The sequence below is a fragment of the Hibiscus syriacus genome, unplaced genomic scaffold (genome assembly GCF_006381635.1).
Source record: "Hibiscus syriacus cultivar Baekdansim isolate YM2019G1 unplaced genomic scaffold, ASM638163v2 tig00002840_pilon, whole genome shotgun sequence".
Classification (NCBI taxonomy): domain Eukaryota; kingdom Viridiplantae; phylum Streptophyta; class Magnoliopsida; order Malvales; family Malvaceae; genus Hibiscus; species Hibiscus syriacus.
In genome coordinates, this window is record NW_024061947.1 from 4,621,151 (window position 1) to 4,647,302 (window position 26,152).

The window sequence follows — 26,152 nt, forward strand, 5'->3', positions numbered from 1 at the left end:
TCTTCTCCCACGGCTAAGAAGAAGAAAAAACTCCTTAATTAAAAGTTGATTGAGTTTAATCGATTTAGAAACGAAGAAGACAGAAAACAAGCTTTGAAATGAAATGTTCATTTCCATTCCATCCAAATCAAGTTAATCTCTTATATTTACAGAGATAGATAGTAAGAAGAAAGATGAGCAGATGCATGGTGAAATTGAGTGAAATCTATATCTAAAAACCCAAACCAAGAACAAAATCTTGAAAGATGAAACATACAAGGCCACAGGTTAATATGAAATTAAGCAATTAGTTGAGCTTCTTCGAATCCATGGGTGTGATGAGAAGCATCCAAAGGAAGCAAAGGGAATTGCTCACCAAGCTCTTGAATCAAACCATCAAAGTCTCCAAAACCACTCAAGAAACCACCTGAATTCTCTCCACTTATACTCCATATCCCTCCTTCTTCTTCATCCTTAACCCTTTCAAAGCCCGCGAGGAACCCAGTTCTGAGCTCCATCTTCTTCTCGGCCGCCATAGCTGGTTTCCTTTGGCGACCCTTTTCCTGTGGTGGTTTACCGGTGAGTCTTTGGACCAGTTCTCTGAAGTTGGCGGCGTCGGTCTTGATGATCTCGGGTGCAAACACGTGAATGATCCGTATCTTTGGCTTTGACTTTGATATTGCTTGGGAGTCTTTGTGAATGGACAGTGGTGAAGGAGACAGTCTGGTTTGGTTCCTCATCATCAAATTCTCCAATGGAAATATGTTTTGACAAGAAAGGAAGAACAAAGCTGGTTGTGTTGAAAAATGACATGGGAGGGGGAGGGTGGGGGGAGCTTATATAAGGAGAGAAAGTGATGGAGAGTTTGGGACAAACAACTGCAGTCTCACCATATGGAACACATCCATTAAACTACTAATATTCAATGGCCCCCCATTTCACAAACTTGAATTAACTTATGCATTAATTTTATTTTCCTACATTTATAGAGAAGTTCTTTTTATACCCTGCTCGCGATAACCAAATCATCTTCCCTATTTTTTTCTCTCCCAGTTCTAAAATTTAGTCCAGATCAACCTGCGCCGCACACCTAGTTTTAGTAGGCGAATCTTATTGCATAGATTTTCTACATACGTAAAGACTGATATCAAACTGCTTATCACTTAAACCAACCTCGGTGGTAATCATCTTTCTTATTTTATTTTTTATTAGAGTAAAAAACAATCTTATGTATATCTACTTTTTGAAATTAAATGTGATTAATTATACATATGTAATCCACCAAGGCAGTTGATCTGGTCATGGAAGCGCAGGAGTAGTAAAAGAATAAAGTCATGGTTTCGTAATAAAGTGAGCATTCTCCCTACTTACTACTTCACTTTACACACGAATCCGCCCGCGTTAGTGGAATCAAAACAATGTCATCCTCTTTCCTATATTTGAATTACAGCTGCTATTTTTTTCACCACTTTCAAACGGAATTGAATGATATAAATTTAAGATAACGAATTCATAGAGTAATTTTAAAAGTAAAAAGAAGTATTAAACTTTCTAAAGATTTCAAATTCAAACATTTACGTTTACGGGATGGATACATTATCGGTCACTAATGAAATTCATTAATCTCATACAGTTGATAAAATGACGAGGGTATTGCATGCAAAATAGAAAAAAAGGGTAGAAGAGAGATTCATAAACCCAAAAGCTGGACTGCAAATATACTTAAACTAAAGTCACGAATCCCACACCTTCAGGCAACGACAGAGCGGCACATGGAGCGTAGGCCAACTTCAGCAAGGACTAACACCCGTACTGCTTGCTAATAATAACCGAGGCATCTTTGTTTGTTATATATTCAAGTCATTATATTCATAGTATTTTTATATTTTCTAATTAGCTTTACATACAATTTTTTTTTATAGAAAGTCACTAATTTTAATAAAGTAGAAAATATCAAAAAATTACAAGCATATAAACCTAAAATATAATTATGACATTTTCCTATTACGATTGACACAAAAACTAGTCACCTGGATTACATAAGGACAAAAAAAGAAAATGTTAAAAAACCTAACCAAAATGTTCGAACAAAATAAAGAGACGAACAAATCTGACTGCATCGGAAAACGAACCACAAAAAGAGATGAAGCTACTGAAAGACAACTGACAAATCGCAAATAAGAGTCGAGCGATATGAGAAAACTATCCACGAACGCAAAACGCGTATCCAAATCAATCTGAGGGTCCAAAGCAGTAAATATCAATATGATAATAAATAATCGACATCTTGATAAATAATGGTGATGTCAAATCTAACTCCGAGAAAAAAAGATAAATGAAAACAATGACAAAAAAACCGAAAACTACAGAGATAAACTTGTAACAAAGATATACTTATTCTTATTAAAAAAAACTAAAAAAGAAACATAAAAAAAACTAAAAAAGAAACAAAGAAAAAAAGACAATCGACGATCAACAACCAGTATTAAAACTGATGTCGTCGGCGACTAAACAAAATCAAAGAAGAAAAAGTTGATTCGATCTATAAAAAATGACAAAATTATAATAAAAAAAAGGAAAAGAAAGGTGAAAGGAGAAAACGGCTAGGGTTTTAAGCCTTAAATCAATTAACTAAATATTTTTATTTATTAAATACTAATTCCAATAGCTAAATATATAAATATTTTTTATAAGGTCGGATAGCTCAAATTTGAGAATACTAATGTCAAGCGCGTTGTGGACTTGTTGGGCTAACCGAATAATCAGAGCTGTGATTTTTTGGCCTGACTAATAATTAGAAACGGAATTTAGCAATTAAAAACTAAATTCAAAGTTTAAAAATTTATTTGGATTAGAACTTGCATTATAAGTCTCATAAGGAAGATTTTTGCTGGTGATGGATCGCTCTGGGTTGCATGGCTCAAAAATTATGTATTTAAGGAGCATGATTTCTGGCAGTTTGAAGCTGGAACCAATGTTAGCTGGAGCATGATTTCTGGCAGTTTGAAGCTGGAACCAATGTTAGCTGGAGCATCAGAAGAATCCTAAAAACGAGGACTATAGTTTATCCTCTTATCTCTTCTGGTTCTATGCAGACAAAGGAAATCTGGATAAAATTCGGATGCAAGGGCAGAAAGTTCATTGGCATAGACTCATATAGTATCCTATGCATTTACCAAATCATAGCTTGATTGCTTGGATGGCCATTTTGGATAGGTTACCTACCAGAGATCGGTTACAAAGAATGGGAATAAACAACGATGGAATCTGTGTAAACTGCAACAATTACCAAGAAACAAGGGACCACATTTTTTCCCAATGTTCCTTGGCTGTTGAACTCTAGAAATCAATCTTAAACCTGAATGGGATGAATTTTACTGCTCTGACTTGGGAAGAAATGGTCTCTCGAGCTAGCTCAACTTGGAAAGGGAAGTCCCTTATCACCATTATCTTGAAAATTTCGTGGGATGCTTTTATCCACACCTTGTGGCAAGAACGAAATAGCATAATGTTTCAGAGTCGATTCCGAACTGTCGACATCATGCTCAAAGAAATCGTTGAAGCTGTTAGTATCCGCCTTAGGGGTAAATCTATTAACATACTTGATAGTACTAACTTTTACCTTTGTAATGCTTGGGGTATAGTCTAACCAATCATTGGTTCTTTTGTAATTAAGTTGTTTTATTTCTTTTGTTGATTGGTTGATTGGTTGTAGCATAACATTTCTATTTTGGGTAATAAAAATCAGAATTATCCACACACAAAAATTTAAAAATTTTAAAAATATATATAGCTAAAGCTCAAAAGTGTCACTAAATTATCTTAACTTTTTTATGTTAAAGTTAAAATTTAAAAAGTAAACATTAATTTTTTTTAATTTTATTATATAATAAATATTATGGTAGTAGACATGTAAATAAATAAATAATATTTCATTTCATTGAAAAAAAAGAAATTACTCAAGCTTCTTTCTCTTAGTTTTCTCTCAAGTTATTTTTATCTTTATTAATTGGCGGTGGTATCGTTTTAATGTTGGTTATCGATTGCCAGTATTTTATATTTTCCTTTTTTATAAATGTGCTTGTATGACACGTTTTCTTCTGCCTTTTGACACGTCTTTCAGTCGTTTGACCGTTGTTTTCACTTATCTTTTTCTAAGAGTTTATCTGATATTGTCACGACTGATCAAGATGATACTTATCTGGTATATAGTTGATCTTCCATGCTTTGAACCTTGGATTGGATTTGGATATCTATTATGTGTTTGTAAATAGCTTTTCATATCACTTAAATCTGATTTGTAATTTGCTGGTGGTCTACCATTAGCATGATTTCCTTTTGTGGTTCATTTGTCGATGTGATCAGATCTATTTGTATATATCTTTATTCGAGTTTCTTGGTTAAGTTTTAATCTTTCCTTCTATGATTCTTAAGTGATCTTAAGCTGCTAGTTTTGTTTCAACAATGGTTGAAAATTATCCTAATTATATATTTAATTCAAGATATAATTATAAATCTTCATTTTAATTTGAGATATTTCTTATTTTAAATAAAATTAATAGCTTCTATAAAAAATAATATTTCATTTGATCAATACAAGTAAGTATAAAAATAATTTTAATTTTTAAAACAAAGCAAATCGACCCATCAAAAATATTTTTTAGAATTTTAAATGAATTTTGATTTTTTTTATATTTTTAAATTCTTTTGATTTATTTAATTGTTTAGAATTATTATCTAAAAATATAAAAAAAAATATCTAAATAAAATTATAATTAAAATTGATGGACCAAATAAGATATTATCCATTGATTTTAATATGTCACAACATTTTTTTAACAATGACAACTTAATTTTATTAATAATGGATGAATCAAAATTACATCGCATCAGAATAAAGAGATAAATTTAGAGATAATGTTCACCAAAATACTCAAACAAAAATAAATAAACCTAAAAATACAAAGAAAATTAAAACCTTGATGACCAATATCAAAACCCAATAACCTTCATATAAACTCTTTGTCTCAGTCGAATGAGACGCTTAATGAAGTGATAAAGGAGTGGAGAGCGAACCAAATAATCTGGCAGGCTGCTTCGTTACACAATTCTGACTACATCGGCAAACAACCTTTTACCAAAAGAGGGGATCTGACTATACGTGACCACCGACTAATCAATCAAAAAATAAACGCCGTGATGATTTTTGTTAGAGAACCAAAATGACCGCAAAGGTATGCAAAAAAACATACAAAAAAAAATATGAGGATCATGCCACAAGAGAGGAGAAAAATCATGTCACAAGGATAAAGATGCTTATTCGAAACTAAAAAAACTCAAGAAAAAAATATAAATACGTAATATAAAAAATAAGAGAACTAATATTCCCCGTATTAGACCTTGCTTGAATGCATGGCGTTGCATGGCAAGGGCAGTTTAAGAGATAGCAGTATATGTGGATGACATTCTGGTGACCGGAAGCTCATAAGAAAAAGTTGATCATGTTGTTCAAAGACTTCATGAGAAGTTCTCCCTCAAGGATCTCGGTAAGCTAAAATTCTTTATTGGGATAGAAGTTCAGCGAACAGAACAGGGTTTGTTTCTTAGTCAAAAGAAGTTCGTTACTGATCACTTGAATAAAAATCAGTTATTTGACATCAACCCTGCGACTATTCCCATGGCCACGACGACCAAGCTAAGTAGATTCGAAGGTCAGGTGCTGAGCCAACCTCAACAAAATCGACGGGTGGTTGGTGCTCTGTAATACGTATGTCACACACGTCCTGACATAGCGTTTGCTGTCAACAAAACCGCTAAGTTCCTTCAAGCACCTACCGAGGTACACTGGCTTGTAGTAAAAACGATTCTAAGGTAACTTAGAGGCACACTCGATCATGGTCTATGATTTTCCTCCCAAGTTCAAGCACGCATGACCAGGGTATCAAATAGCGTTCCGAAAACGCTATAGCGGTCGTTATATTTTGGTCGCGCCACCATCCGAAATCGCTTTTCACGGTTTTTGCGGTGGGTCACCGATTCACACTAATTTCGGTCAATTGCATCCAGGAAATAATGGGAAACGGACGATTGTGCCGATAACGGGACGCAACAACCGTTATTCACCTATGATTCCAAGACAAACAAAAATAAACATTCCCTCTACAATCAAGCATTCAACAACCTAATTCAAAAACAAAAATCAAAATGAATGGAATATAGACAAAACTATTTAGTGAATGGTAGAATCAAATACCCATTACCCACACATCTTACCAAAAACCAATCAGGAAGGGGAAGAGCCGGAAAAACAAAGTCCATTAGTATAAACTAGGAAGTCTTTTGTCCGTCAAGCTTCGCTGCCGCTGAAGGAGTAGATTAAGCTTATCGCTTCCATTTAAGAAGGTAAAATTGTAAAAGTTTTTTTTGCTTAACTTAGGAAGATTGAAGATGCAATCTTTACTCGGGGATTTGGGGTTTCGAATATGCAATCTTCCATTCAGTGAAGGTTGAAGAAGAGTGAAATGGGTGGGGGTGAAACGAAGAAGATTGAACTCGGGAATGGCGATGGGAAGAAAAAATGAAGAACTGAAGTGAACTGGTGAAGAAGATGAGAGAAATGGGAACAATGGTTGGTCCATTACTTATATTTAAAAAAAGAAAATAGGTAAAATTATTTCTTGCACCAGTGAAGAAAATTTGTTTTACAAGTTAGGTTCTAAAGAATCTAAACTTATAATATTGTCATATATTTTATTTAAGATTTATGAGTTAGCATTTTAGAATTTAATTTTTAATTCTTTTTAATTCTTTAATTTAATTCTTAATTTAGATAGTAAAATTTAATTTTCATTTAATTTAGTCCTAATTTTAGTAATCAAAATTTCAAAATATTTAAATTTTACACTTTTATTTTAATTCTATTTAATTTAATCATTTTAAAAATCTTTAAATATTATTCTTTATAATTATAATTATTTTTATTATATTTTAAGATAAGTTGTGCAAAATTTAAAAAAATTCATAACCGCGACACCCGTAGTGAACGCGATAGCATCCGTTATGTCCGCAACCGCAATAAATGCGACGACACCGAAAACATGACCGCGAACGCTATTTAAAACCCTGCGCATGACTCTCAATGCTTTTGCTGACTCAGACTGGAGTGGCAATGTGGACGACAGACGGTCTGTGTCAGGCTACTGCGTCTTCAACGAGAGTCACTTGATATCTTGGGGCTCGAGGAAGCAACGGGCGGTGTCAAGATCCACAGCGGAGGCCAAGTACAGAAGTCTAGCGGATTCAACCTCAGAGATTGTGTGGGTGAAGGCTGCGTTATCTGAAATATCTGTGACTTGTATCGAAGGTCCAAAAATCTAATGTGACAACACCAGTGCAGTAGCCATGGCTGCAAATCATATTTTACATGCAAAGAGCAAGCATATTGAACTAGACCTACACTTCTTTCGAGAGAAGGTTGGAGTCGGTGAAATTTAAGTGAATTATATTCCCACCGATGATCATATTGCAGATGTTCTAACCAAGCCCCTTGTTGTTACCCGATTTGAAGCCCTAAGGAGCAAAATATGTGTGTTTGGGAGAAGTCAAGTGAAGAAGAAAGCAGGGTGAATGTTAGACCTTGCTTGACTGCATGGCGTTGCATGGCTCATGTGCATGATGGCTTTCTTAAGAGTTTCTCTCTCCTGCTCGAACGGTTGAGTAGTTAGACTTCCAGGGCCTTCTGTTAGGCAGTTTTCAACTGCTATTGCTTGTGTAAAAATACCATTTGTATCAACTCTCCTAAACAGCGTTCTTGATATAAAGAATTCATTATGATTTTCCATTATCTTAACAAGTTGGTGATCGGCAACCAACATTAAAATCGGTGTCACCACCGCCGGCTAAATAAAGATCAAAGAAAAAGAAGAAGACATTTTTTAACAATTAACATCATAGTACTCATTTTGTAACAAATTCTAAAATCCAATATATGTTTTTATAAATTTTTAAAATTTTATACTAAAAAAATGCGTTTTAAAATAATTTAATAACATTTTAAAACTTTACGAAAAATATATTAAGGAATGTTGGTAGTTTCGGCACATAATTAACAGTTACTATGAATCGTTTACAATTAAGTTTCTAGCAATATCAATCATTGGGTACAAACTTTGGCAATGATGAAAAAAGAACATTAAGAAGAATTTCGAGATCCATGCCTCGATCTCTTTATTATTATTTAATATTAAGAAATCCGTGCTAAGTTGCTTTCAATATATAATTAGAGTAGCAAAAGAAACGAAAAACAAAACCCTAATATTCTTATATATCCTATTGATTTTATGGAGAAATGAATTTAAAAATTTGTATGGGATTTTATTTCAAAGCTTATAAATACAAGTTAGAAAATAAGATGTGTGTGCTCTAATATCTAAACCTCCTCTAATTAAATGAAATTATAATGATTGAAGAATTATGGGTTTTTTTTTAATATTTGAGATTGTGAGAATCAAATGGGATTATTATTATTATTCAGTCACGAAATAAGTGCTGCATGAGGAGATTTGAGGGTCACTCACAGTAGTTGACGTTATAAGTTGTTTGGGCTCACCTCACTCTCCTTACCCACGGTGCCCAACCTGCATTTTAAACCTACTTAACAACTACCCACCCACTGCCCTTATTACCTTCATTTTCGTAATTAAATATTCCATATATTCATGTTTTTTTGTTTAATTCATGTTAAATTTGAAAATAGTTATATTGTTTTATCTAAAAAGTTTGATAATTTATAAAAAATAGAAATTGAAATATGTTGTTTGATTTGCGGCAAGAAATTGTATTGATCCTCAGTGAATATTTAAACCTCAGTGGAGCAACAAAGAATGTCTTGATGTAAAAAATATGGGTTTACATATTCACTTATGGTGCGTTTGGTTCACGGAATGTAAGATTACCAATGGGAATAAAAAATTATCAGGGAATAGGATTACTGGGAATGTTGTATTTTGTGTTTGGTTGGTTTAGCAGGAATGTAAGATTACCGTGTTTGATTAAAGGAATAAAAGATTATTGGAATGTATATTTAAACTAACAAAATATTTAAACCTCAGTGGAGCAACAAAGAATGTCTCGATGTAAAAAATATGGGTTTACATATTCACTTAGGGCGCGTTTAGTTCACGGAATGTAAGATTACCAGTGGGAATAAAAGATTACCAAGGAATAGGATTACTGAGAATGTTGCATTTTGTGTTTGGTTGGTTTAGCAGGAATGTAAGATTATCGTGTTTGGTTAAAGGAATAAAAGATTATTGGAATGTATATTTGACCAAATTGTCCTTATTATATATTTTTTTAACAAGTTGGAAAATATTTATATATTTTCTTTAAAAAAATTAAATTCATAAAATTTATATATTTTTTTTACAAAATTGAAAATATAAAAAGGTTTAATGAAATAGTAAAATTTTATTTTAACACCTTCATATAAAATTTTAATTATAGATTTTTTTTTTGTAAATCTAAAATATTTTAAGGATAAATTTGTAATTTAACCTTCGTAGAATTTTTATTATTCAATGACAGAAGAAGTATATTTTTGGGGGAGAAATTGAAGGGCATTTTAGTCCAAAACGTTGGTAATCTAACAATACTTAAGAGAAGGGAGGTAATGACATTCCCGTTAATATACCCCAAAAAATTCACTATTAATAATAAAATATTACCGAGAATAAAATTCCCGACTAACCAAACAAAGAAATGTAAATTTCATTCCCATGCCCAAACCAAACAGCCCCTTAGGTTTTCTTTTGTTATAACTCTCGATGTATTGGATCCAATGAGCAAATCCACTTTGGAGAGAGAGCTTGACGTTTTTAAGTGTGATTGGTCTGAGAAAGATATTTATGGGGAAAATCAAAATTTTATTTAATTATGTGTAATTTACCTTTTTAATTTTATACATTGACCGTGTCATGTTAGAAATTCAATAAAGGTCTAATGATAATTAACCTTCAGTTATCACATCTTAATTACATAAAAGATTACATAAAAACAAATGTGACCAAATTATATAAAAACGAATATGACCTAATATTATGTATTTTAAATTTTGTGAGAAAAAATATACAAAACTTAAACAAAAATAACCAATCATGTAATTTAGCCGTAAAGAAAAGAAGTGCCAATTATACAATACCCCAAACTTTGAACTTGTGCATAATACATGGTCAAAGAGAAGTATTAAGCCATAAAAATAATAAAAGATTATTAATTAAATAACTAAATATGCAGCAGATTAATGGGTAGATTGCACAAATCATTGTTATTACCAACATTAGCCAAGTTTTATAGATAGGTCCCTAAACTATTGAAAACAGTTTTCAGAATGTATTCGGCAGAATTAGGTTTGGGAGTTTTTGAGAATGTACATGGCAGAATTAGGTTTGGGCAATTCATTTTAGACAGCTATATAGAACCACAAACTGTTACTGTAATGAAATTATCAAACATGTCTAATAAAAGGAGGACCAGAATACCTCAATGTGTAACAAAATGACCTAATTATTTGCCCTCCCAACCAAAAAGGGAAACTATTAGCTCCTCTAAGCTTACAAAACCACATTACATTAGCGACAGAGAGAAAAGGAAAATTGCAATCTGGCACACAAAATTTCAGACTAAAAGAAAGTAAAAACTCCGTTCATATCACTTCAACTAGATAGTATTGCACAGCTAGCATGGATCTAACTCATAAAAGACAGCATATCTCATACCATCAACTACATGGAATGCACACTAGTAACCCCTCACATTACCGACTTCCGCAACTCGGCTGCACCATGTGCAAAGTGACATCTTTCTCCAAAAGTGCAATTTCCCTTCGCAAAATTGTCGCACAACTTGGTCTTGTAGTTGCTTCTCGGATGTCCTTGACCACCCTGCACACCAGATGTTTTGGCAGGACCTGACACCGGACCTAGGCTGCTGATTAATTCTCTAACCATTGAACTGGCTTCTTGTATTTGTTCAAATGATCCTTCGAGCTCAATGTTCCTAAGGCTGGGATCTGACTCATGCTCCCAAATAGAAAGTTTTGCTCCTGTTTGACGACATATTTGCTTGGAGTGCACACCACCCTTCCCAATGATGGCTCCTGCAAGGGAAGCATCCACACTAACTTTTGCAGTTGCTGAAGCACCAAATGTACCAACAGGACCGGATGGGGGTGATGGCTCCATCCAACCGCCCATACGACCACGATTAGGTCCCATGGAGCGTGGATCATCATGAGGTGGAACAATAGGTTTGCCAAGTTCCCATTCTCCATGTGCGAAGTGGCATTTTTCACCATACTTACAACCTTCGGGGCTACTAAAGTTGTTGCACAAGCGAGACTTGACTGCTGAGGCAGAGCCCTGTGGTGTGGCAGCTGTTGATGCCATGTTTCTCGAAGCTGGTGGAACAGCTGGTGGAAGGTTCATCATCTGGGCCACTGCATTGTAACCTCCAGGAACATAGTGTTGGAAATGGCAACTCTCACCAAATTGGCAACCAGCAGTGCTGCAATTGCAAATCAGATAAGGCTTAGAAGAGTCCATGAGAACAGCTAAATACAAATCTACCAGTATAAGATGACATAAATACGCTTCACTGGTATAAGGTGCTCTCTCTCTCTCCGAATTGAAAACACCAGAATACCCGGAAATTCTAATAGACCAAAAACCAAGACAAAGCCAGCACACAACAAATATGTAGCATAAAACCATAACAGCAAAAAGATCCCAAGGACTCTAGTCCCCTGTTATGTTCCCTAAAAGAGTTGATACTTACAAGCCAAGAAAAGCTTCTTTCTCTACTAAAGCTTCATCCTACATCGAGTATCTTAAACATTCTCAAACATGCACTAATGTGCCGGTCAACAATACAAACCAGAAAATGGTAAAATAACATGAACATATCATACGTGGATTTCATCATTCTTTGATTTATAACATGAAAAACTTAGCAATGGACTCAATAACTGTGCCAAATTTGAAACCATCGAATTCAATCTTAGACACAGTTTACAAGTTGTAACAAATACTAAATCTTTGATATAATTTTCCCTTTTCACCAACTAACACCGGCAATATCGCTATAAATGAAGCCAATCTCTGTTTTTCTTTAACTTGATTATAATCAAATAACAGTATCGTACCTGCCATAACTCAATATCCACATCCAATTAGCAAAATTGCAAATTTTTAACTACTAAAATTAACAAATTATAAAGTTAACTTTTTTCTTAAATGTATAAGAATTGGAGAGGTGATAAACACAGAAGTTAAGTGGAATTTAAATTGGAGAATATCAATATTCATTTAGGTGGGTATAAGAATTTTAACCTGAAAAACTTGGTGCATGGCTTCGATTTGCTTGCTACACCAGTAGATAAAGATTCCAATTCTGTTGCACAACATTAATTAATTACTTTTACTCGGTTTCAATTTCTTTTAATCCAAATTACCCCCCAATAAATCCAAGTTATTAACTAATTATATTAGCTGTTAATGAAATCTCGTTACTAACAATTACATGATTAATCAGTTACAATACTGACACTAATCCATGCTTGTAAATATTAGCAGAAACAAAGACCACATATTTCAATTTTAGAGAGAAAAATAAAAAGGTGACAAACCGGGTCTAGATCTCTTGATTCCGCCATTAACCTTGAACCCAGCTTCACGACTTCCTCTTTTACGAGTATCCATTAGAGAACTTTAATGAAAAAATCACAGATTCAGATTTAAAAACGAACCGATAAAAGGGAAGAAAAAAATCAAATGAATGCAAGAATTTGAGGCCTAAAAACAGAATGAAGAGGAACGTAAAACCCCAGAGAGAAGGAAAAAAGAAGAGAAACCCAATCTTGGGGAAGGGGGGTTTGGGGAGAAGAGGTTGAAAGATAGAGATATTTCTTTGGTAGGTAGGGTTGATGATGATTCAAGGCCATAAATCTAAAGGCCTGGATTTTGTTTTACGTCATGAAGAATCTTTCTTCTTTTGGGCTTTTATTTTGAACTCAACTCAACTTCCATTCTAGCCCATTTGTTTTCTCTTCCATATTATGGTTAAATATAGATTTTAATACTTCATCTTCACTTGTGAGTTCAATTTAGAACGAAGAAGAGAAGTTCATGTATCAAAATATTTATTTATTCTCCTATTTTAATATTATACATTTCTAAAAAATAAATTAATTTTAAAATTTCAAAATATCGGAATGATGAAAAATTGAAAAGATAGAAAAGTTGACAGATAATATATGTTTTAATGATTATCATCGTTTGTCATTGAAAGCTCAACATCCTTTTGTAGTTTCTAGTGCTCAAACCGGGACCTCTAAAGATAATAACCATCCATTTAACCACTAAGATAGTTTGGGTTGTGTAATTTATCAAAACAGTTAAAACTGTTAACTATTCCGATTAAAATGTTAACTTGACTCCTCAAAAACAGTTATCCCAACTCATATACCATTTACAATAGGGTTGTGCAAAAAAAATATGATTTGATCAATTTAATCCGATCCAAAAATTCATATATCTAATCTGATTTTTTAATTTTTGAATCATTCAGATCGGGTATTCGAGAAAAAACGAATAATCGGAATGGATTAGAATAGGATAAAATTTAATTTTTCGAAAATAAGATAAAAATTAGGCCTTTAAATTTAAAAGATTTTTTAAGCCCAATAGTTTCAGTCCGTCAGCCCACTCCTAGCCTGAAATGTCCAACCCCCTGCCTTGAGCCTTCTCCAAATTACGAAGCAGCTTTAAAATTTCAATTGATAACAAGCTTATGTCGATTGCAACCTCCTATTTCACATACGTTTGATAAATATATATAGTATATGTATATAATATGTGTATAAGAAATAAAATATTAAATTTAATTTTAATTTTATTATTCAAATATGGATAACACAATATCCAATCAAAATTTTAGATATCTGAAAATTCAAATATCCAATTTTTTTATATCGATTATAATTTTAGTGATCCGAATTTTTAAATATCTTAAATTTTGGATCAAATAATATCCAATATCCGAAAATGCACACTCATAATATATAGTACACCCATAATATTCGAAAATGTACACCAATAATATACAATATACCCATAATATATTATTATATATTCATAAATGTTTTGTACAAGTTAATTATTCATTATATATATATATATTTTAACAAATTGCATATGTGTGTGTCATATTTGTACTACTTTGCATGTGTCATTTTTTGTAAAATTTATCTTTGATGATTTAATTTGAAGAATTATATATGTTATATCTAAATTCATATGATTATTTACATATAATGTTCATATCAGTTATATATTTTTGCTCACTTAAATACTATAAAGTATATAAACAAAAATTACACGTCAACAATTCTATCAAATAATTATTTTGTGAATTATACATGTTATTTAATAGAATTAAAGAAAGCACATATGATTCTTTTTAAATAAATAACAATCGTTATATAGTTATATTATAACTCAATCTACTTGGAACTAGGGTTGAACATTCAATCAAGTCGAGTAAAAAAAATTAAATTATTCAAGTTGATAAATCATATTTTACAACTCGGAGTTAACTTAAAATTTTTTCGAGTCGAGTTGATTTTTTGAGTTTATGTTTAAATTTAATTGTAAATATTTATAATATTATTTTATTCTAATTTAAGTAATTTTCTATAACCATATATACAATACAAATATATTTCTTCATATTTTTTTCACATGTGATATACATATATCATACAAAGTTCAAGTACGCGATTCAAACTTGAAAATAAATCCACTAATTCCTAAAAATATTGAGTTATTCGAGTTGCATTTTACAACTCGATTTGAACTTAAATTTTTTCGAGTTGAGTCAAGTTAATGAAATTGCAACTCGAAGTCAATTCGAGTAAAAAAATTCAGTTTTTTGAGTCGAGTAGAGTTTTACTCACCCTGCTTGAAACTTCATTGTTGACAACCACTAGCGATAAAGGAAACAAGATTAGAAATGTTTGCTTTCAGTAGGAATAAGTTTAAATTCCAGAGATGAAGATTTGCTTAAATTTCTAAATACCACATGCTGATCTCGGTGGTCTAAATAGAGGGAATTTACAGATCTTCCCTTCAATATATGCGGTTGTTTCAAATCAGAAACGATGTGAAACGTATAAACAAAAGAAAAGGGAACATTATAGAAGGCATCAAGATCGACAATGATTACCCTATGAACTCAACTAAATATGCCCTCAATGTAACTCCTAAAACTAAAAAAAAAAAAACTCACCTACATGCTATGCATAAAAATCATGTCATGATTCCTCCATAGCTTCCATACTGGTGTTGCAGATTCTATTGTTGATTCAGATTGTAGACTTGCATGTAAGCGAGTAAACATCGCTCGATGCTTCAATTTAATCCCTATGGGGCATAAGCTCCTGTCCAACCTCCACATAATCTCTCATCAGCTGTGAAATACGCAATGGAACACATTCAGACAAATGCAAGTTAATGATGAAACCATTCAATTGTAAATCACAGGTACCTTCCAATCCTTGTAGTCAAATCTGAAAACAAAGTGGTTGTAAACAGCCTCTTTCGACGCGACTGCAGTAGCAGTCGGAGCATTCTTTGGTGCTAACGGAAACAGGGAGAAAACAGAGAAGAACGGTTAGAGATATCGAATAATAAATGAATGCTTATGTAGAGATTCAGAACTTACAGACTAGATGAAAGCCTTTATCATCCACCTTTATATCAGCTCGCCCATCTTTAACCAGAAATGACAGTGCAAACAGATTCTCCACTGTTTGTGCAAAAGAATTCCTATTCAATACCAGATGTTCAAGCTTCACTATCCTATGTTTCCTCAGAATGTCAAACAGGGTTGACATATTGGCTTCAGTATTTGTTCTCTTTTGTGCATCACTATCATCAACCTACAACAGAACACAATCCTCCTAATCCTAACAGCATAAATCATCGCTGAAGAAAGACTACAGCTGGAACAGCAATTCTTACCTCTTCAGGCTGCTCATCTTCGGATCGTTTTATGCGTTTTCTTCGAACATTGGCTCTCCTTGGCTTGATTTGTGTATCCATAGGCCCAATCCTGGAGGAGTAAAACCGATAAATACATGATCATGTAAAACTATAGGGTGAAAACTACAGTCGAATGCTATTACATGGTTCGACATCCACGACTGATCCTGGAAACATGTGAGACTTCATTCCCAATCTTCTTCCAGTCTATTGAGGTTCCGCCGTCTTGCCTACTGCTTTGTTTTGCAAAGTCCGTAAGCAGAGAGTTGATGAAATCGGTAACAGTAATCCCATCACCATTTGTTGCTTTGACAGAGGTAAGCAATGTGTTTGTAATGTCCAAGAGTGCCTCCGCGTCAGCAATCTGCTCTCTTGGTCTTTGAACTGAAATTCAGATTAAAAAACCCAGAAAAACAAGCGAAATACGTTAACCCAAAGAGAAGAAAACCTTTTTTACATAGAATAAAAATTCCAGAACACAATACCATGTTGATGTAAGCTCTCTACCGCACTAAAAATGGAGTTGAACTTAGCAGAATCAGTGCTAGAAATATCATCTCTTTCATCTGCCAAAAGAGTTAAACAAAAAAAAAATTACATTAAAACAGTCACTAAATAGAGAAAATAAGTTCAGATCAAAACACTTTTTTTTATTATTTGAGCCAAACGCTTAACCGGTGCAATGTATAGACAAATTGAGTTTTTTTTTTTTGTTCTTTTTGGCGGTTGCTTTAAAAACAATCAAATAGAAAGCAGATTCGTTTTCTGGTAATAAAACAACCGTACTTAGTTTTCTGTTGAGAAAAAAATTAAAACGCTTACAAATACAGTAAAACAAATATAAAGGAACTTAATAGATGTCCCGCTTATTTTCTTTCAAACCAAACAGAAGCAAGAACTCCAAAACAAAGAAAAAGAGTAAATAAAAAGAAGAAACGAAGTTACCGAAAATAAGATTCTTAACAGCGAGATAACGAGAGCGGAGAGATGTAAAGCAACGGGCATGCTGATGATTGGGATCAATAGTTTCACTACCATTGCTATCACTATCGATTTCAACTTTTAATTTGGGAGTGGAAGGTTTTTCACTTTCTGTCATTGTCAAGGAGATTAAACGCCAAAGAAAGAACCCTAGAATTAGAGAACGGGATGCTTTGATTGCGTGCCTGACAAGTTTAAAAATATGAAAACTTGAAGAGGCGTACTTTCACTTATTTCTTTTTGACAGGTAATTAATGCATAAATATTCTTTAAGAATTGAAAGGCCATTTAATAAAAAGCGACTTAATAAAAGCTAAGGAAGTGTGACCGTCAGATCATGAAGAAAATATATGAGAATAGAATTTCTATTAATCCGAAAGACAAGCTCTGTATTTTCAAAAAGGCGTGTGTGTTTTAAATATGGGTATAAGCATATACAAACTAAAGATCTAGGAGTTAGTTAGATTTAAATAATACTTTTTTACATTACAATGGTAGTTGAATTATTTTTTCGGGTAGAGAAATGGAGGGACAAATGGGTTATACTATGTCAGCTAAGTTTTTGAGGAAAATATATGTTAGCTCTTACGAAAAATTGAAATAGATTTAGAGGGAGTTAATTGACTTTTAAAATTTTATGGTAGAAGAAATCAAAAAATAAAAATTTTACACAATGAATTTAGAGTGATTCGACTTCTAAATCAAGTCTACGTCTATTACCTTTGCATCCACATTCAGGATTTCTCAAATCCACTAGATTTGATAACCTTTGAGGACAAGGTGTAACCTTACAACAACTCACAAGATTTATACCTCAAAACCTTGTTTATACTCTTTCCACGAGAGAAATTACAAATAAAGCGAACAAAGAGAAAATCTCACGAGACAAATGTGTTTGCAATAATTTAGCTTTCACCCAAATCACACTTTAGCAAATTAAACAATAAAGCTCACAAGTGTGTTACAATGAAAGGATAAAAAACTTAAGCACAAAAAACTTCTTTGATGTTGGTATATTCAATATGGTTCTAGTTGACCTTGGGATACTTTGACCTTAAATTTATACCTTATGCATCAATTCTAGCCGTTGGGGGATTATTATAGTCGTTACCTACAACCAAAAACAACATTTAATGCATAAGAGATCGATCCTTTTGTGAAAGAGTTGATCTTTTCCATCGAGGGATCAATCATTTTGGTGAAGGGAATAATCATTTTCCTCTAGGAATCGATCCAAAACTTACTAGAATCCAATGGATTTATCCTTTCTCAAGTGGATCGATCATTCGGTTAAAGAGGATCGATCATTCGGTTAAAGACGATCAATCCTTTGGTCAAAGAGGATTGATCATTTGAGTCAAGAATCTTTGGAAACTCAACTTTAAAGCACAAAAATGATCAAATATGTTTTTGAAAAGGGTTGACTAAGTTGAAAAATATTCAAAACATATTTTTCAAGTTAATTTGAACTTTTAATTATTTTTTATAATTTTTAACAAATTCGATTAAGTCCAAAAGCAATTTTACAAATTATTTTTATATCAAAATCTTAATTAAACAATATCCTTTTTCATAAAAAATGTTTTTATATAAAAAAACTCTTCAAAAAATTTGTTTTTGAAAAATGTTCCACTTTGAAAAAAAAATAAAACAATTTGAGAATTAGTGAAAATTTTTAAGGTCAAATTTTCAATTTTGAAAAAAAAAACATTTTTCATTTTATGCTTACTTCTCCTTCTTTTTTTTTTATATAAAAAATAATTCAACAATTTAGTATCATATGAAAAATGAGATAAAGTAATAAACATAAAGTTAGAATCAAATAAAAACATATGGAGAAATAATATATGAAGCATCAAGGTATTTTTAACATAAATAGATAAATTCATACAAGATATAAAGTACAAAAGTCATAAATATCAAAATAACCAAATAAAAACATTCAAGTACCAAACACCAAATAAAACATCAAAGGTCCAAACGACATAAATGTAGCAAAGCCTAATAATATAAATATGATATGCATGCACACTAAGATGGAGATAACGGAGGGAAAGAAAATCCATCAAGATAACGCTAGACCGATAAAACCTCCTCAATCATACAAACCTCAATAGCATCCTAACGAAGCTCAATCACATCAAAGCAGGAGTCAACATGGGCTTGAAGATAACCGATAAACTGAAACATCCTCTCCTCAAAGCCACGAAAGAAATTCGTGGGTGAAGCCAGGTCTACACGAGTCGCTCTCTTGGGCTCCTCGCCATCATCATCATCATGATTCTCATCCATATGCTCGCCTCTATCTTTATCATCCTCATGCTATTTGTGGCGGGTCGGACCCAAAGCATAGATCCCTTGGGCTCCTCAATATAGCCTACTTTTTTATAGTGTAGCGACCAATGATCCTCTCATCGAAAGGGAACATACCAACCTAGTATAAAGTGTTGACATCGAGAAACTCAAACAAATGACTGAGATACAACCCATACACTAGGTTCGGTCGAGCTTTAAACTTTATAACACTCACAATGTCGTTGAAGATCATTTCTAGACCAATGTGCCTAGTGGTCATTTTTCATTCTCATTGCAAAGTTAGGGCTACTTTAAATCTAAACACATCTTACCACTAATTTTAATAGTCACTATTGCTATTTTGATTCTTAAAAGTTGTTTCTAAAATGCATTTAAACTGGGTAGACACCCTTTGTATTTTCCCTCTTGAATGATGTCCCTGTCCCTGTCGCTTGAGGCCTAAGGCTTCTCTATAGAATTGACTCTTCCCACTGCTAACTACTAAGCTAATTCTACTGCCGAGCTAAAGACTCTAGAAAGAAGAGCTTGGCGATTTGACATAACTGACACATTTTCCCTGTAATATTCCCTTTCTAACACCACTTAACCAATATTTCCCGAAGTAGCACCCGTTCAGCTGAGGTGGCACAAAGGCGCATCCCCGGGGATGTTCTTTACATGGGTTTTAGCTGACTGGGATGCCACGCGTATAAGGCGCATCCCTGGGGACGTGCTTTATCTGGGTTTTGCTGAGTCAGATGTCACGCTGGTATTTTTTTAATAAATATTTAATTTTTATTATTATTATAAATTAGTAATATATTATGTAAAGTGTTTCGGTTATAATTTAAGAATTATCAAATGTATTTTTTAAATGTGTGTTAAAGGTAGAGTTAAATTAGGTCAAAGTGTTATATGTTTAAGGGACTTTGGCATTCACCCATTCCACGCGACAATAATCGGATGGAACAATAAATGAAATCCAGCTTTAATCTTATTGTAGTTATAGGAAAAATGTATAAAATTATAATATTACAGGTATGGTTATATATCTATTATTATTTTTATTTTTATTATCGATCTAATAATTTTATCACTTAATTATTAAATTTTATCAATCTAGTCATCTATAGTCAATATTTAACGAAAATATTGATGCATAAGTTAATAAAATTAGTATAATTACACATTTAATCTTCAATACTTACATATTTTATCAATTTAATCTTAATTTTAATTTAATTTAATAAATTTAATCCTCCAATCAGAACATGAAATGTGTCATGGTATACATAAATATTTTTTATAACCTTTAATTTGTTTAATTTAATATTTTTCTCTAATTAGAAGGTTGAAAAAATTATTATTTTAAAATTAATAATAATTTTTTAATAAATAATATTAATTATTATATTAAATAAATATAGTTAATCATTTTATAAAATTACCAATAAAAAATAATTTATATAATATTAACCAAATATCATAAAATAATTTTTAAAGGATTAAATGTTAAAAAAATAAAAAAAATATTAGGTGTACATACACTGGAAATTATAGAAAATGCAATTACATTTAAATATTAGAAACAAAAACATTCATTTAAATAGAATATTAATTACATAAGGGTTAACGGTTATGTGATGATAACAAAGTTGTACATTTTTTTATTGTGCTCGATGTTTCTGCAATGCCCACATCTTTTTTGTTCTATTGACTTCTCCCGAATATCCATATCACAATGTATTCTAGTAGATTTTGGACGACCTGAGTCCCTCAATAGCAATGGATCTGGTACAATTGTAAGCCAAGTTTGAATCTCATCTAGGTCTCTTTCGTTACCTATGGGCAGAAACTCAAATTCATATACCTTGAAAACTTGTGAAAGTTGGTATACGGGATCAACATAATTTTTGTAGTTTAAATGCGAATGTGAACAAGCAGCAATGACATGAGAGCATGAATATTTGAGTGCTTGAAAGAAACCACAATCACACAACTTTTATCGCAGATTAACTCTGAAAGAGTTAGCTTCAATACCTTACAGCTGACGTGGCATTTCGGTTACACGAAATAATTCACGGGTGCGAGAAAAATTTGTAACCAACATATCATTTGATGCAACCACTTCTTTCCTGTAAATCAACTACTAGTCTTGGGTGGTAAATATGGTCGTTTTGCATCCAAGTAATAGCTTGTCCACCGAGCTTTGCAAAGAGTTGACCCAAACAAAAATAAATCGTTTTGACCAACGCCGTGACTGGTAAATGACGCGCCCCCTTTAAGGTTGAATTTATTGCTTTAGCCAAGTTGGTTGTCATATGACCATAGCGATACCCCTCATCATACGCATTTGTCCACATTTCTTTGTTGATGTCCATAATGTACTCGCACCCCTTCTTATTTTTAGTAAACAACTCTTGTAGCATAGACTCAAACCTTTGAGGTAAGTGTTCGTAACCTAAGCCATTAGAAATATATAATAGTTAATATGAAGTATAAATAAATAATACGAAAATGATTAAAAAATTGGAAAAAGTAACATACTCATGCGCACGACTAACTGACGTTCATCGTTCTTCTTGTATTTTTCGTAATAGTTTGCAGCAACATGACGGACACAATAACGATGTTGAACATGTGGAGGTCTCCACATTGGACCCAAAGAGTCCATTGATGCTTTTATCCCAGCTCCTCGGTTTGAAATAATGCATACTCGTTCCCTTGTGACAACATGTAAACGTAAATTTTAAGGAAAAAACCCAAGACTCAATGTCTTCTCCCTGAACGAGGGCAAATGCAACAGGAAGAATATTGCGGTTACCATCCTGGACCACAGCCAATAATAAAACTTGCTTGTATTTCCCATACAAGAAAGTACCATCAATTTGAACAACTGGTTTCCAGTACTTCACTGTATTAATACACTGAAGGTAAGTCCAAAAGACACGATAGAATTGGCAGTGATCGCGAACCACTCAATCATTCACGTAATGAAGTTGAGTTTCAAACTCAACAATTGTCCCGGGATTTAAGTCTTTGCACAACATGAAACTAACTGGGAAGCTCGTTGTAAGAGGAATCTCATTCACCATGAAGTTTGCAAATGACATTCTGTTTTGCCAACCAAGCTTTTTTATAGGAGACAGTGTACCCATATTGTGACTGTATAGCAGAAATCAACACTACAACAACTATATGAGAGTTTTACTTCACAATGGGCATGATTGTTTGGCAAATAATGTTGGAGTCCAAGTTGGGATGATCCTGGTTTATACCTCTTGTACAACACATATGAGGACCATTGTATCTGGTTAGTTCCCATAAGTTGTTCTTCCTCTTTGATACACGGACCATTCATTGACATCCGTTGTCATATTGGACGCAGTAGCCGACATATTTTTCCATGGTAGATCAATCAACTCGAGACTGAACTGAGTTACGAATATTGTAACTCTTTATTGCCATCATTGTTTCCTTTTTCGATGCGAACTCCGTTCCAATATGTAAATCATCGTCATTGACTGATGACTGAAGTCTATAGTTGCCAACATCAGGGAGATCCGAAAATTCAGGCTCGTACATTGCTTCATAATCAGCCCCATACATATTTGCAGGAAGTTTGGCTGGTGTTGTATGGCTCGGAACGTCATCCTCATCATCATCATCAGAATGTACGTTAAACTGTGGTGAGTTAGGTTCAACGAATAATCCCTTTTCAGTACCATCTGCACCTGGCTCCCAAAGAGGTTCTTCTGGTGGAGATGAGGGTTCCTCAGATAATCCAATGTTGAGGTCAAAGAAGTTATCACTTGCGTGTCCTCCCCTTGAACTTGAGGCCATTGTATCATGTGGGATTTGAACAGACTGCCGTCTCAATGGCATTTTCATGTGTAAGTCAAAAATAGTGGCAGATGAATGTCTGCCCCTTGAAGTAGAAGATATGTTGCCATATGGATTATTGGTGAAGCCATGTGGGTTGAGATCATAAGCAGTTGCTGATGAATGCCTTCCTATTGAACTTGATGGCATGACATCTGGCATTGGATTCGCCATTAATGATGTGAAATCATTACAGATCAGTTGCGTTGGGCTATTAACTTGATCACCTTGATATGCAATGTCAAAGTGAGAAGAATATGAGAGACCATGAGAAGCACGAACCTCAATAAAAGTGGCATACATTTCAATAAGAGATTGTGAACTTCCCATATGAGCATCAACCATCATAGAAACATCATCATCATTGGAAAGCTGAAATGATGTATATGTGAGTGGAAAAAGTTCAGTAGGAAATATATACTGAAGTGAAGATAGTCTTCTCCGGCCTGCTACACGAATCTTTAACGAAATATTTGTGATTAACTCCTTAATAGTGATGTTTCTCTTCAAGGTTAAGGGGATATAATGATATGATTAAAAAACAACCCCCTCTTCAGCTTCCTTAATTTCTCCATCATATAAAACAACAACAGAAAGATGACTCATTTTCAGAGAATAGAGGATTGAGATTTTATAGAAATTTAGAGTTTCAGAATTTGAAAGCTTGTGAAATGAAGTTTGTTTTGAAAGTATATAATACGTTGCATATAATAGTTCTATAACCGGGGTACTATTCATGTGAAGGCGTATTCCCGGGGGTGGGGGTGCGTCTTTCATTATTTTGTCAGAGAATATGTTATCATTTCCCTATTATGTCACTCATGTCCCCCGAGAAACTATTCATGTCAGTACCTATTATTTCTAAGGGGACTTGGCAAAGTGTTGAAAGCGCGTTTACGGGGGCACGCCTTCCATTATTTTGTCAGAGAATATGTTATCATTGCCCTATTATATCACTTATGTCCCCCGGAGAACTATTCATATCGCTACCTATTATTTCTGAGGGGACTTGGCAAAGTGGTGAAAGCGCGTTCTCGGGGGCGCGCCTTTCATTATTTTGTCAGAGAATATGTTATCATTGCCCTATTATGTCACTCATGTCCCCCGGGAAACTATTCATGTCAGTACCTATTATTTCTGAGGGGACTTGGAAAAGTGGTGAAAGCGTGTTCCTGGGGGGTGCCTTTCATTATTTTGTCAGATAATATATTATCATTGCCTTATTATGTCACTCATGTCCCCCGGGAAACTATTCATGTCAGTACCTATTATTTTTTAGGGGACTTGGCAAAGTGGTGAAAACGCGTTCCCGGGGGCGCGCCTTCCATTATTTTGTCAGAGAATATGTTATCATTGCCCTAATATGTCACTCATGTCCCCCGGGAAACTATTCATGTAAGTACCTATTATTTCTGAGGGGACTTGGCAAAGTGGTGAAAGCTCGTTCCCGGGGACGCGTCTTTCATTATTTTGTCAGAGAATATGTTATCATTGCCCTATTATGTCACTCATGTCCCCCAGGAAACTATTCATGTCAGTACCTATTATTTCTGAGGGGATTGAAAAAGTGGTGAAAGTGCGTTCTTGGGGGCGCGCCTTTCATTATTTTGTCAGAGAATATGTTATCATTGCTCTATTATGTCACTCTTGTCCCCTGGGAAACTATTCATGTCAGTACCTATTATTTCTTAGGGGACTTGACAAAGTGGTGAAAGCACGTTTTCGGGGGCGCACCTTCCATTATTTTTTCAGAGAATATGTTATCATTGCCCTATTATGTCACTTATGTCCCCCGGGGAACTATTCATGTCAGTACCTATTATTTCTGAGGGGACTTGGCAAAGTGGTGAAAGCACATTTCCGGGGGTGCGCCTTCCATTATTTTTTCAATGAATATGTTATCATTGCCCTATTATGTCACTTATGTCCCCCGGGAAACTATTTATGTCAGTACCTATTATTTCTTAGGGGACTTGGCAAAGTGGTGAAAGCGCGTTCCCGGGGGCGCGCCTTCCATTATTTTGTCAGAGAATATGTTATAATTGCCCTATTATGTCACTCATGTCCTCCAGAGACGCAGAGCTGGATGGTGAAATCAGGTTAATTATAACCACAATTTAAGTTCTTTTTGGAAGTTCAACAAGTTAATGATAAAATCATACATAAGGATAAATTTAAGGTTATAACTTAAATTAAAACGTTATGTGAAGTTTGAATAAATTGAATAAAATGAATAAAATGTTATGGATAAATTGAATAAATGTGAAGTGATAAGTTGGTTGTGACATTGAAATTGTATGGAATGAGTATCGACATGTTTTTACAAATAAATGTGAAGTGGTAGGTTGGTTTTAATATATATGTTTTAATGTATATGTTAAGGATAAGATCATACGTATGGATAAATTTAATTTCAATTTAAGTAGTATGAACTATAATCGGAATATAACTTTTAATTTCAAATACAATTTTAAATTTCAATTGGAATATTAAGTTGAATTTAATGTTAAATTTTGAATACTATAATTTGTATTTTAATTTTAAATTTTGAATACTATAATTTGTATTTTAAAAACATTTAACAAACATTTAATGTTAAAATAACATTAAAAATATTGTTGTAACAACCATGAAACATTTAAATAACATAGCAAAATTACATAAATTTATGAAATATAACTATTTAAATAACATTAAAATACAATTGGATCACCGATGTCGTATTCTCGAATGAGTTCCACATGGCGGTGATTGTCTATTTCGCTGAGGATTTCTTCGTGGAACTTGTTCTTCAGTCTCCTCATCTTCACTATCATCATCATCGGCATTTTCTTCATTTGGCATAAATGACGCTGAAGGGCCTGTATAAAATAACGACCCTAGAGGACTGTTACTAATAATCCTACCGTTCATGGAAA

General features: G+C 33.4%; 2 protein-coding genes and 1 pseudogene across 2 annotated transcripts; all 3 read right to left on the reverse strand.

The window, feature by feature from the left end:
- Nucleotides 1-276: 276 nt before the first annotated feature.
- LOC120151783 (VQ motif-containing protein 25-like) lies at nucleotides 277-1,167 on the reverse strand. Its single transcript, XM_039164141.1, has 2 exons — nucleotides 1,114-1,167; nucleotides 277-728 (listed from the first exon to the last, which is right to left on the reverse strand). Exons 1-2 carry the CDS (start codon nucleotides 1,165-1,167, stop codon nucleotides 279-281), a joined length of 504 nt encoding a protein of 167 aa, XP_039020072.1. The 3' UTR covers nucleotides 277-278.
- Nucleotides 1,168-10,535: 9,368 nt separating this feature from the next.
- Nucleotides 10,536-12,909, reverse strand: LOC120155321 (zinc finger CCCH domain-containing protein 31-like). The gene is made up of 3 exons (XM_039166876.1): nucleotides 12,662-12,909; nucleotides 12,366-12,426; nucleotides 10,536-11,541 (listed from the first exon to the last, which is right to left on the reverse strand). Exons 1-3 carry the CDS (start codon nucleotides 12,732-12,734, stop codon nucleotides 10,788-10,790), a joined length of 888 nt encoding a protein of 295 aa, XP_039022807.1. The 5' UTR covers nucleotides 12,735-12,909; the 3' UTR covers nucleotides 10,536-10,787.
- Nucleotides 12,910-15,397: 2,488 nt separating this feature from the next.
- LOC120151794 lies at nucleotides 15,398-17,175 on the reverse strand (annotated as a pseudogene).
- Nucleotides 17,176-26,152: the final 8,977 nt, after the last annotated feature.